Genomic DNA, 13,426 nt, shown 5'->3' with positions numbered 1-13,426 from the left:
TGTAAACACATCACCCATAACCCCTTCCTGCCCCTATAAATGGAAGAGAGGAACTCTGTTTGGAAATAAGCTGCCATGGCTGAGTATGTTATTTTCAGTGTGGGTTTCCATTAGGTGATTTAATAAATGTTATGAAAACACTACTTCCTCTCACACAACACAATGAAACCCTTATTGAACACTTAGTATCTTACCTTTACTTTTTCACCATTAATCTCCACTGTCTTAATCATAAAATCAACTCCAATTGTGGCTCCTTGTCCTGGGGGGAAAAGACCCTAAAGCAGAAATAATAGAAAATAACAATAAGCAAATCTTTCAATTAAATGAGATTCTCCCCCCACCCCACCCCATTACTACCCATCGCCAGCTCCTTCCTTTGGCTGAGTTAACTGGTAGAAGAGAGAACTCTGGTTAGTGTCATGGGAACCCTGTTTAATTTAACTTTGTGTGTATGTTTTGAGGGGAGGAGAAAGGGTGGATGGGGGAGAGAGAAATGCTGAAAGAAGAAGGAAGGGGAAAGGGGTACAAAGAAAGGAGGAAGCAGACAGAGAGGGTAAAAGAAGAGAACTGGGAAAGGACGGGGGACCTGACTTCAAAGAATGAAACAGAAAAATCAGACACAAGGATAAGACATGGAGCTGCAGGGATGAGATCAGGATGGTCTGGGTGGGGGCAAAACGGACAGGTGCTCTAAAAGGTAAGCTCAAGGAAGATTCAAACTGGCTATTAGTCTAGGGCATGGACAGCCATGGGGGTGAACAACCAAGATGAAAAAACAAACAAGAACTCAACACAAGAAACATGAATGAGACAGTGATCCTCTGAATTTCCATCCGCCCTGAGAGTGATAACTATTTCTGTACCATACAGATATAACTACATGAGATCAGGGCCAATGACCCTGGGAAGATAACTGAAGAAAAGCAGTCATCCAGGGAGACAGTATAGTAGAAATAGCACCAAACCAGGAGGCAGCAGCCTAAGGATCTCTGAGTGACCTTAGGCAAACCAGTCCTTCTCTCTGGTATGATGTAAGTAATTCAAAACAAAGCTTTACATCAAATTGGAAGCTGAACTAGAAAGGTATGATTTTAGTAAAATTACATGTATAATGTAATTTACTGTCACATAATATTTCCTGTAAGCTTAGGGAGGGAGTTGAAGTGGGAAGGAATTCTATCAAGAAAGAACCCTTCACCTAGTTTCTCTTCCCTCTTCACATTCATACTCCAGAATTTCCAGAAATTAAAGTAAAATGGACTGTATTAGCTCTGGGAGCTAAGACTGGGGCATCTTTAATTAAGTCCATTCCCTAACAAGAGGGTTCTTTAATTAAAGTATGAACTTAAAAGACTGAGCATCAGACCAACAGAAACTGTTCCACTGCACGTCTGCAAAAGATGTAAATATAAACATTCACAACTTTGCTTACAAATATTGAATCAATTTTCTTCTATTTTGGTTTGGCTCAAACACAAGGCTGCCAAGCTTCAAGTTTACAGCTCCAGCTGTTTCGCAGTATAACAAATGCCAAAAAATAAAACAAATCCTTCCCAGTGTCTCCCTCATCATTTTGTTCCCCAATTCCTCATGCCTCAAAAACAGCTGAATCCAATTCATTTTAACTGTCTACTAAATAACAAAACTAAACATAATCCTGTCTATGAAATATGAACTTTGGGGGGAGTTAAGGGACTGGGAGGGGTAAAAAGTAAACAGAAAAGAAAAATAAGGGGTGGTGTGCTTATTGGTAAAAATTACTGTTTAAAAATCAAAGTATTTTTACCCCTAATGACAAGAATTATGCTTTTAAAAAGAAAAGCCAGACTCCTACGGTCTCAGAAGTTAGAACATGCAAAAGATAAAAAATATCACGCTGTGAACCGGAAGATCTGGATTCTACTCCTAGCCTTGCCACTAACATGATATGAGATGCTAACAAGTCATTTCATCCCTCTAAGACCTGAGTTTTTTACCTATAAAATGAGAAGAGCGGGCTGAAAATTCTCTAAGGGAACTTTCAGTTATTAGACAAGGTCAAGGGAACTTCTGACAAAGGGACCGAAAACTTTACGTCTCTGCAGTCTTGTCCTCCTGCCAAAAGCAGAAAGGTTACTAATGGTAGAGGGAAGTAAAACTAGTTGGAGTTTCCAATATTACGCCATGGCGGTTGACTGAGCCCAGATGCCTGTCAGCTTGTTACTTTTGATTTCACCAGGCCATGGCTTAGTAAAAAGTCCTATTCTGCGTTCATTATCATGGGAAAAACCTTGACATTTCCAAAGATGACTCTCTGCCCTCAAGCTATTTGTGTTAACCAATCTGTCTCTCCAGTTTTCCAGAGAACCACAGACTGTCAGAGCTAGAAGGGGCCTTGGAGATCACAGGGAGGCAGGAAGGCCCAGCAAGGGGGTGGAGTTTCCCCAGGCTTACGGGGCAAGAGCTGCGACGAGGGCCCGTGTCTCCACTCTCGAGCCAGTGTTCTCTCCTGGGCACCAGGTTGCCCTGTGCCTTAGACAGAAGAGCTATTCTCAACCTTCCCCGTTAGCACTTTATGAAAATGCAAGATGCATGCATGATAAATCCTGAAAAGGATGCCATTCATAATTTTCCAGGAAAACACAGAAGAAGGTCAACCTCAGAATGATTTCCCACCCATTTCTGTGTGAAATCAGGTATATAATCTCTGGCAGTAATTCTCAAAAGGGCAGCCCCAAAGGGAACTTGTACTTAGAACAAATGATAAGGACTCAACCCAGAGGGAACATTTAATTTAGTTCAAATAGTCCTTCACTGTTCTCATTTCATTCCCGTGGAATAGATTAGAAAAATCAGCATATTTGGTTCTAAACCAAAACGATTTGATCAGCTTTCTGGGAGGAACTGAGAGGGCATCAGCAGGGAGCTTGAGGGGTTTAATTTGAATTTGAGTTTTTAAAAAGTTAACATTTAGGTTTAACTTGACATCCAGATTCATTTGTTTCCACCTTTGGATTATTATTAACAAGTAATCTTTTTTTTTTTAATCTGATAAGCTATTTTTGATACTGCGGACTGAAAGCAAAACCACTCACCCCTTTTACTAAAAGAAGCCATGAGAGGCGTGGGAGGGCTGGTGGAGACCCACTGAGCCGTGCTCCCTGGAAATGGTTCAGAAACTCTAGTCTATACGAACTCTTACGTATAAAATAAATAAGCTGTGAGGATATATTATACAACACTGGGAATCCAGCCAACATCTTATAATAACTATAAATGGAGTCTAACCTTTAAAAATGGTGAATCACTATGTTGTACACCTATAATATAATACTGTACATCAACTATACTTCAATTTTTTTAAAAAGTCAAAAGAAAAGAAAGAACAAAGGATATTTCACAGAGAAAATAGTGGTCATGTTCACCGTTGCTGAGACTTCAAATAAGATGAAAATTTTTAAATGTCGGAAAAAAACCCTCCAGACTAGGCTATGGAGCTGGTACACTTGCAAAGGGCTCGTTAAGCATTGGCAGCCAAGAGGCTGGCGTAGGTACCACTCACCCATCCTGTCAGGATCCCCTAACCCCGAAGGCCAGATGGAAAAACCCGACCCCAGACTTCAGACTTCTTACCTGAGTGAACCGTCGGACTAGGCACGTCTTCCCCACACCAGCATTGCCGATTAAAACAATTTTAAACAGGAAATCATAATCTTCCATACTCATTTACACAGCTGCAAGGCAAACACAGGCACGAGTGAGATGGGCCTGGTCAGACTTGCCCACAGAGCTCAAGCTGCACCACCCCGTCTCCTCGGGAACAGCAGGGCTGACTCATTTGAGGAGCAATTTAACACTCCCCTCTGGTGACCCTGCCAGTGAGAGAGGAACACAGGTGTTTGGTCACAGACGGACTTTATTCCTTCCCAGTCACCTCACACCACAAAGAGCAAATGACACAGAGGTCATTTCACCTGGTAAACTTTATTCTTCCAAGCAGTCAGGTCACAGGTCTCTCATGTGATAAGATGTTTTCTTTTAGCATCAAAAGGAGATTGCAAATCTCTGTGCAGACAAGCTGGGGGTGCAAGGAAGCAGAGCGAAGGGGAGCCCATCCAAAGCTGAAAGGTGGTTTATGTACATGCTGTGAGTGCCTCTGGGAGGAAGGGCTAGAAACTGGGAGACTGAACAAAGGGAGGAAGCTTCCAGTCTCCTGCAAGCCCTGGGGGTCTTGGGGTCTTACCAGTGGGAGTTACTGCCATCTTCCCTTCTATCACCACCCCGTTGCTATACACCTCCTGCCAGCCTTGCTGATGCTGCAGTATCTCCCAAGGTGCTGGTCTTTTCATTCCCATAGGCTGTGTACATGGTATTTCCTCTATCTGGGATGCCCTCCCGCCCACCCTTTCTGTGTTGTGAAGTCAACCCTTTAAGGACCAATGCAAGCGTCTCTTTCTCTCTCAATTTTTCGCTGATCTTCCCCCAATAAACACGTTCATTGTTCCTCTGTCCTGAAACTTCATACAATTATTTGTTCAAACATCTGCCTCATCCTCGAGGGAAGGGATGATGTCTTTCAGCTCTATTTTCCTAGCCCATGGGACAGAGTTAAACTCAGTAAATATCTTCTCTGTAGAATTAAATAATCAATGGACCTATGGCTGAAGTGTAGGCCTTAGTTTCTTAATTGTGCTAAAAAGAATACTACCTGCTCTGTCTACTTCAGAGGACTGTGGTGCAGATTTGAAAGAAAAAAAAAAAAAACTATACAAAAGAGGCTTGGTTAACCACAAAGCCCTACCCGCGTAAAAACAATTATTGTCTACTGAGTACCTACTACAGCACTGTGCTAGTCACCATAGGAAATACAGAGATGAGACAGTCTCTGCCCTTGAAACCAACATGAGAAAAGTTAGAAAACAATAACAGGGCTTCCCTGGTTGCGCAGTGGTTAAGAATCTACCTGTCAATGCAGGGGACATGGGTTCCAGCCCTGGTTCGGGAAGATCCCACATGCCGCGAAGCAACTAAGCCGGTGCACCACAACTACTGAGCCTGCGCTCTAAAGCCTGCAAGCCACTACTACTGAGCCCATGTGCCACAACTACTGAAGCCCGCGCGCCTGGAGCCCATGCTCTGCAACAAGAGAAGCCACCGCAATAAGAAGCCCGCACACTACAACGAAGAGTAGCCCCCACTCGCCGCAACTAGAGAGAAAGCCTGCAGGCAGCAACGAAGACTCAACATAGCCAAAAATAAATAAATTAAATAAATAAATTTTAAAAAAACAATAACAAAGTTAAATAAAATTGAGAAAACCAGAAAAAACCTCATTTCATAAGGTGAAGGCAGAACAAGCCCAAGGGACTCTGGAGGAAGAGGAAAAGGATGATCAGCGAGCCCAAGATGGTAAGGGTGCCTGGGAGGCTAGAGCAGCCCGGAGTCACTCCTACCAGCCAGCTGAAGCTCAAAGGGCTGAGGGTTGCAGGGTGGAAGGACAGAAGGGGAGTCCACTGCACTGAGACTTGTGAAGGAGCCAGAGGAGTAGATTCCCTGTGTGCAAAGGTGGTTTCTATGTGGATTCCAATGATCCTTGGAAAGATGACTGACGGCCAAGCCAACGTGCAGGTGGCAGCCCAGGGGGTTCTGTCTCTGTTCACCGGGACTGTGAAGGAAAAATATCTCTCTGTCAAGAATCTGGATCCAGGGCTTCCCTGGTGGCGCAGTGGTTGAGAATCTGCCTGCCAATGCAGGGGACACGGGTTCAAGCCCTGGTCTGGGAGGATCCCACATGCCGCGGAGCGACTAGGCCCGTGAGCCACAACTACTGAGCCTGCGCGTCTGGAGCCTGTGCTCCGCAACAAGAGAGGCCAAGAGAGTGAGAGGCCCGCGCACCGCAATGAAGAGTGGCCCCCACTTGCCACAACTAGAGATAGCCCTCGCACAGAAACGAAGACCCAACACAGCAAAAATAAATAAATTAATAAACTCCTACCCCTAACATCTTCTTTAAAAAAAAAAAAAAAGAATCTGGGTCCATAAACAGTCACTGAACTCACTATATGCCAGGCACTATACTTGGCACTTTATGTCTATTTCCATTTGTTTTTACAAGTTTATGAGGCTGGTATTTTATGTTACCTGTTTTGCAGGTGAGTAAATTGAGGGTCACCCAAAGTCATAAAGCTAACAGCCAGACTTCAAGTTCAGAAGGTATACATGCCATCAAAAGAAGCCTCACTGCCATATGCTCCCACAGTCCCCTCCCCTGCCCTATAGTAACTCACCAAGTTTTACTGTACTTAATTATTTATATCTGTCTCACACTCCAAGTTCATCCCTCAGCATGCACGTGCACGCGCACACACAGCTGTGAGCAGCATGAGAGCAGTGAAGTCTCTGTCTGATTGAGCCCTGACCCCAGCCCCTCCCTATCATCACCACTGTCACCGTCATCATCATCATCACCTCATTCTTTATTATTAACTCATTGATCCTCACAACACTCCTATCAGGTAGACACTATTAGCATTCTAACTTGACAGATGGGGAGACTGAGGCACAGGAGAAGTTAAATAAGAAGTCATTAAGGTCCTACTTAACAGTGGGTCCCCCTTCACTGATGGAAGTGCAATTCAAACCCAGATAGCCTGGGTCCAGCTCCCACATCCCTGAAGCACTGCCCTACGGTGCCTTTCAGAATGCCTGGCTTATAATAGCATCTTAAGAAAGATCTGAAGAAATGGAATGATGAAGGGTAAGACTCAATAAATGTGATTTCCTTTTTCTCTTCCCCTCTGGCTTCAAATCCAGAACTCTTTCTACCACACTGTAGCAGTTTAAATAAGAACCAAGGTCAGACTCTGGCTAAAAAGGCAGGGATTAAAACTCAATAAAGCTGTTAAAAGTGAAAAGGAAATATATCTCAGGGCTAGGTGCAAGGAGAGCAGGAAGATGTGAGGCTCTGTGGCTCATATGCGGACCATAACTCACTGCTTCCTAAGTCAACAAAAAGAGAACACAGTACTGGGCCACATTCTTTTTCTGTGCTTAGATTGTTTGCAACACATTTATTTCTCCATCTTTGGCAGAGGTCAAAGAAACAAAGCAGAGAATCGAGAGAAGAAAGTCCAAAAACAAAGACCTGAGAAACAGGGCTCTTAAGAGAAGGTCAACAGTGCCCAAATTATGCACCTTCAGAGAAGGAAGGCAAAGAGTTACGTGGCCAGAGTCACGTTCATAGTCAAGTCTCGGGTAGAGACCACCTGGAGCAAGCCACAGACTAAAAGTGAAGGCCCGGGCTTCCCTGGTGGCGCAGTGGTTGAGAGTCCACCTGCCGATGCAGGGGACACGGGTTCATGCCCCAGTCCGGGAAGATCCCACATGCCGCGGAGCTGCTGGGCCTGTGAGCCATGGCCGCTGAGCCTGCACGTCCGGAGCCTGTGCTCTGCAACGGGAGAGGCCACAACAGTGAGAGGCCCGCGTACCGCAAAAAAAAAAAAAAAGTGAAGGCCCTTTTCCTTTCTATAAGAAATTATTTTAATGCTCCGTTAAATGTTTTTTTAAATAAACTTCTGGGAGAAAAAGTGTCTGGTCTCTTTAGAAATGCAGGCTGCCTGTGGCTACGGCTGGACTGTAAACTCCAGGTTACTGGCTGTGGTTACTGTTCTGTTTCTAATAGAAAACACATTGCTGGATGAAAAGCTCACAAGAATCTCTGGAAACTATGCTCTGAGGAAGCCTTTCTGTTTGGGAAGTACTGTAACAGCTCAGGCATCACCAATCACCAAGTGACGAGACAGCATCCAAGGAGGGGGATCCCACTCAGTAGCAGTTAGTTACACGCAGCCCTAAAACTGAAAACAAAAGTTGCACCTTGTCTGGGGAGCAAACATGTCACAAGATACGCTACTGGCCAAGCACAATTCTAAGAACTGTATATTCTATTATTGTTAATAATAGCTGACACTTAATTCAATGTTTATTATGTGCCAGGTATTCTTCTACATGTGTTCACTTATTTAATCCTCACAACAACCGTATGAGGTAGGGTACTATGATTACCATCCCTAATCATAGCAGAGGAAACAGGCACAAAGAGTTTATCCTAAAGTCATGCAGCTAGTTAGTCTTAGGACCAGGACCCAAAGACAGATCCATCTGACTCCAGAGCCCTGCTCCTACTGAAATAGGATGCTGCGGCCCCCTGCCTCGTGGCTGACAGCGTTGCTGTAACTGTCATGAGGGCTGCAGGGTCAGTTGAATGTGCCCTGAGGTCCCTTGGAGCGCAGTGTTCTGGAACCTCCCTGGTCTAGGAGCAATGCACCCACATTGAAAGGACCACACACTGATTCTAGGTCATACAAGCACAGCTCCTCATGATGCCCTCCAAGCCCAGGTCTCTTTTAGGAGCTGGGCCCAGACTTTTCCTTGAAAACCACATCCACAATTCAGTCACCATTTGTCCCTGTAACCAAGTATCGGCACAGGGAATATAAACAGGAACACTACTCAGATAAACAAGCGAAACCTCAAATATCATCACCACAATAGCTCTAAATAAATGGATATGTACAGAAGATTCAAAAAAGGAAAAAGAGATGAAGAAAAGAAAAAAATGAGTTTAAAAAGGATAAGGAAGCAAGATGTACTATGAAAAGCTTAAAAGAAAAAAAATTCTAAGCAATGTGATTTTGGCAACATAAACCATTTATCAAAGTGACCTTTTAAAAAAACAAAACAAACTGTATTCACTGCTGTACATCAGAACATTTTTTCCCCTTGCCCTTTTGGGCTCAGGGTAACAGATAAAGTCAAGGCTTCTGGTGAACACAGGGCCAGATCCCTGCCCTGGCTTCTGACCCCCAGCCCCTGCCCAAGAAAATGATACTCGGGGGACTTGTCCTCGTTCAAAAACCGTGTGTCTCACGCAGGTCCTTTTCTCTTTCAAGGTCTCAACCTTGGTCTATAAATGGAAGGGGTGGGTGAACAGGCGCCAGGGCCCCTCCTAGGACAGCCCCTCCCCAGGACAGCCCCTCCCCCAGGACAGCGTGTGCTGCCCCTTCTCTAACCCAAAGAGGCAGTATGAGAACTGGGTCTGCCAGAGAGCCGTGTAAAGTTTCCTCATCCCTAAAATCGGGATAGTATCAGAACCTACACCACTGAGTTGCTTGAGAGGCAAATCAGGTAATATATGGAAAAGTGATTCATAATCAAATGTATAATAATCAAATGTTTTAAAAAATATAATAATCAAAAAAATTTTTTTCCCTCAACCCTCTGACAAGAGTCACATATACTGATTGCAGAGCACATAGCCAAACAAAAAGGAAAGAAAATCACCTGGGGGAAATCTTTTTCCCTACCCACACCCCACCTGGGGGTAAGTACAGTTAATATTTTGGCATACATCCTTCTAACTTTTTTAATATATATATTCTCACATCTATGCGTTTTTTCATTTATGGATTTTTTAAACAAAAACAATCATAATATTACAAGAAGTTTTTTTGTTTTCTACAGAGTGCTATTTTCCCAAAACCCAGAATCAGAACTCACGGTCTACAAAAAGAATGGACACCCAGAATGCCCATCAGCCTTCACTCAACACTTGCTCCTATGACCCTAAAATCTCAGGAAGGGGGAGGGGGAAGATAGTGACATAACTGAGAAATACTAAATACTATAACCCAATGTTGGAGATTTAAAAGGTTTTGAAAATTTCCACAATGAAGAAAACTGGCTGTTTAATCCAGGATTTACCAAACATGACTTTAGCTGAAAAATCTTTTCTTATATTAATACCTTTTAACATCCCTTGCTACTAAGCCTCCACGAAACATTAGTGTCAAATGCTATTTTATAGCATTTGAAATCAGGGCTACCCAGGTAGGGTTGCTAGAGGGAGGGAGGGAAGAAGGAAGGAAGAGGAGACCTAGCTAAATTTCAATTTCAGATAGCAAACAAATAAATTTTAATATGTTTGCTCCAAATATTACATGGGACCTATGAATAATTTTTTAGTATATAAGTATGACCCAAATACTTCCTATGACATACTTTTTTAGGCTGAGCTGGGTCTTCATTGCAGCACACGGGCTTCTCTAGTTGCGGCGCGCGGGCTCCTCTAGTTGCGGCACGCGGGCTCAGTAGTTGTCGCTTGTGGGCTTAGTTGCAGTATGTGGGATCTTAGTTCCCCAACCAGGGATCGACCCCGGGTCCCCTGCATTGGGAGCGTGGAGTCTTAACCACTGGACTGCCAGGGAAGTCTCTGGGCATTCTATATTTTATCTAGCAACTCCTACCCAGGGAAAATTCGACTCATCAGGTCTAGTAGAAACAGAGGCCCTAAGCACAACCCCAGCTGTGGAGGAAGATGGGCAGGACATTAGAAACATCAAAAACAACCAAACAAGGAATAAAAAAGGGCAGCAAGTAATATTTGAAGAAAGCATTACTGAGCTGGGGTTCTTCAGAATCTGGGCCAGACTCCAGGGACTGGGTTCAGACTGGCACACAGGGCTGAGCAAGTGAGTCTCTCCCTCCTGGACAATCCCAGGGCACTGGGGACCTTCCTCCAAGTACATATCCACACGTGCTCTGTCTGGTGGAGGGGCCGTGCCCTACACATCTATTGCTCCTACTGTCTGTCCTTAAAGACAAGGACCACGCTTCAACAAGATACTCGTGTCTGCATACTCCACTGGCTGTGTTCAAGAAGTACAGGATGAATTGGAACTGTTTGATCTGTCTTTTGCTCTAACAAGGTTCTGTCTCAGGAAGCTCATTATTGCTTAATTACTAGAAGGCAATTACTAAACATTACTTTAATCAACTGCTGCAGCTCACTTGCTTTACATCAGCTGCTAATTTCAAGTTACTGTGAGTTAATTATTCTTCTTGGCCAGGGATGGCAAACGCCCACCTGTGCCATGGCTGCTCCTCATTCGTCAGGCCATAATCCCCAGCATTTTCATAGGGCCCTTTACAGTTTACCAAATGCTTTCACAGACATGATCTAATCTGGACCTGCCAACAAGAACTGGTTCTTATCATTCATTAGGCAGGTGAGGAAACCAAGGGTTTAGGTGATGACGTGATTCATCCTAAGTCACACACTGGTGAGTTGCAAGGTGACCTCTGTATCCTATGCACCTAGAACTTCTCCCCGTTGCATGAACACACTGTTTTCCCAGGTTCCTGGGTATTTGGAACATGATTTGAACACTTACGATGTGCCAGGAACTGTGCTGTTTCCATATATAATCTTATTTAACTTTTTCAACAACCTCATTAGGTAGGCTAATTTTTAACATCTTTATTGGAGTATAATTGCTTTACAATGGTGTGTTAGTTTCTGCTTTATAACAAAGTGAATCAGCTATACATATACATATATCCCCATATCTCCTCCTTCTAGGTACGCTTATTATTCTTATATATAGATAAGGAAACTGAGGTTCAGAGAAGTTAACCTATTTGTTCAAAATTACACAGCTAATGAGTAAAAGTATCAGGATTCAAGATCCAAGTTTTTCTGTGACAAAATTAAGTTGGAACTCTGTGAGAGTTATACTAAAATAAATTCCATATGGATTAAAGATTTGGATTTTTAAAAACGAAAACATGAAAGTGCTAGAAGAAAGCAGGATATACATAAATATATAAATCTTAAAGTGGGGCAGGCTTTCTAAGAATTGCTCAAAATCAAAGCCATAAAATAAAGATAGTGACCCATTTGACTAATTTTTTTTAAATTCTGCATTGCAAAAGAGTAAAAGATAAACTGACTAAAATACCTGAAATGCATATAACTAAGGGCTAATTTCCTTAAATGCATAAAGAGTTCCTACAAATCAATAAGAAAAAATGAATAACCCAATAGAAAAATAGGGCAAAGGACATGAGCAGATAGTTTACAAGAAGGAAATTAAAATGGTACTTACATTTAAAAAAAAGAAAAGATCAGCCTCACTCATATAGTTTGAGTAAATTCAAACTAAATGATTTATAATTATAAATAATAATTTATAATGAAAACTATAATCAATTTGTAATCAGAGGCCATTTTTCATATCAGATTGGCAACATTCACTCTGTATTGGACAGAGTGTAGAGAAATGGGGCATTGAATACTGCTGGTGGGAGGCAAATCAATGCAACTTCTATGGAGGGCAATACTGAGTTAAAACTAAAAGGGCTATTATAACCCCTCCGACCCAGCAATTTCACTCCTAGGAATCTGTCCTACACTTATACTGATACACATGTGCGAAAACACATGGAGTAGGATATTCCTTACAACAATGTTTGTAATAGCAAATAAGAAATCAGCCTAAATCCATCAGCAGGAAAATAGTTGTACATATGGTGAAAACCACGCAGCCCACTATGGATATCTGTAAGATACATTAAGTGAAAGAAGCAAGGTGGAGAATGGTGTGTATAGTATGAAAAGAGGGGCATATAATTATTTATCTGCATATGCATAAAATATCTCCGAAAAATACAAAAGAAAACTAGCAACAGTGTTTGCTTCTGGAGAGGCTGTAGTATGTAGCTCTTTCTGGGAAAGAAGACAACCTCTAACTCTTAATAGACTCTGCCCTTTCATTCAGTCTACAATAGTGCTTAAAAGGCAAGGTAGGGCTTCCCTGGTGGCGCAGTGGTTGAGAGTCCACCTGCCAATGCAGGGGACACGTGTTCGTGCCCCGGTCCGGGAAGATCCCACATGCCGCGGAGCGGCTGGGCCCGTGAGCCAAGGCCGCTGAGCCTGCGCATCCGGAGCCTGTGCTCCGCAACGGGAGAGGCCATAACAGTGAGAGGCCCGCGTACCGAAAAAATAATAATAATAATAATAAATAAATAAATAAATAAAAAGGCAAGGTAGTTGTCCTAATACAGAGAAAGGGGCCCTTTTAAAAATATCTGTTTGGGGTGCTCCGTCTCTATTTGTTTTTCTCTTTGTCTGCCCTGCTGCACCCCTTCCTGTGACAGAGATTCAGGAAGGAATGTTCCACCCAAGTTCTGCAGTTGCTTTTTCTAGTTCATGGTATATATTAAAACATGTCTCAGAGCAGCAAGACTCGACATGGTAGGCTCATTCTTTCACATCAACTTCCCTTAAAACCAAATACCCATCGTATGACAGCCAAATCCAATGGACAGAAAAATAGTCTATTTGTGTCACTAATAAAAACAAAACTCTCGCCCATGTAAATCATGTATTACCACTCAGAAATTACTCTCACTGTACCCTGACACAGAATCTTCCTGAGGAAGCAGGAGAAGCCTGTCCTTTTCTCCCCATTTCACAGAAATGGCATTTGAAACTAGGAGAGTGACTCACCTCAGGCCACTCAGCATGCAAGCAACAGAGTCAGAAGAGACACGTGGGTCCCCTGACTCTAAATCAGAGCTGCCGCCAGGACAAATAAAGTCTGCA

At 43.1% G+C, this 13,426-nt stretch overlaps 1 protein-coding gene across 2 annotated transcripts in view; it reads right to left on the bottom strand.

Moving 5' to 3' along the window:
• Window positions 1-13,426, bottom strand: part of RAB30 (RAB30, member RAS oncogene family) — an 80,938-nt gene that overhangs the window by 12,774 nt on the left and 54,738 nt on the right. The window contains exons 1-3 of one of the 2 annotated variants that reach the window (XM_073808359.1): window positions 10,042-10,064; window positions 3,616-3,716; window positions 195-278 (exon numbers count right to left, since the gene is read on the bottom strand). In XM_073808359.1, the coding sequence (XP_073664460.1) occupies window positions 195-278; window positions 3,616-3,708 (177 nt within the window). In that variant the 5' untranslated portion in view covers window positions 3,709-3,716; window positions 10,042-10,064. Of the gene's footprint in view, window positions 1-194; window positions 279-3,615; window positions 3,717-10,041; window positions 10,065-13,426 lie in introns of those variants that run through there. The other variant, XM_019948774.2, reaches the window with a different exon arrangement.

This window comes from Tursiops truncatus, chromosome 8 (assembly GCF_011762595.2).
Source record: "Tursiops truncatus isolate mTurTru1 chromosome 8, mTurTru1.mat.Y, whole genome shotgun sequence".
Taxonomy (NCBI): domain Eukaryota; kingdom Metazoa; phylum Chordata; class Mammalia; order Artiodactyla; family Delphinidae; genus Tursiops; species Tursiops truncatus.
The sequence above is the reverse complement of the archived record's forward strand: the minus strand, read 5'-3'. Positions and strand labels throughout refer to the sequence as shown.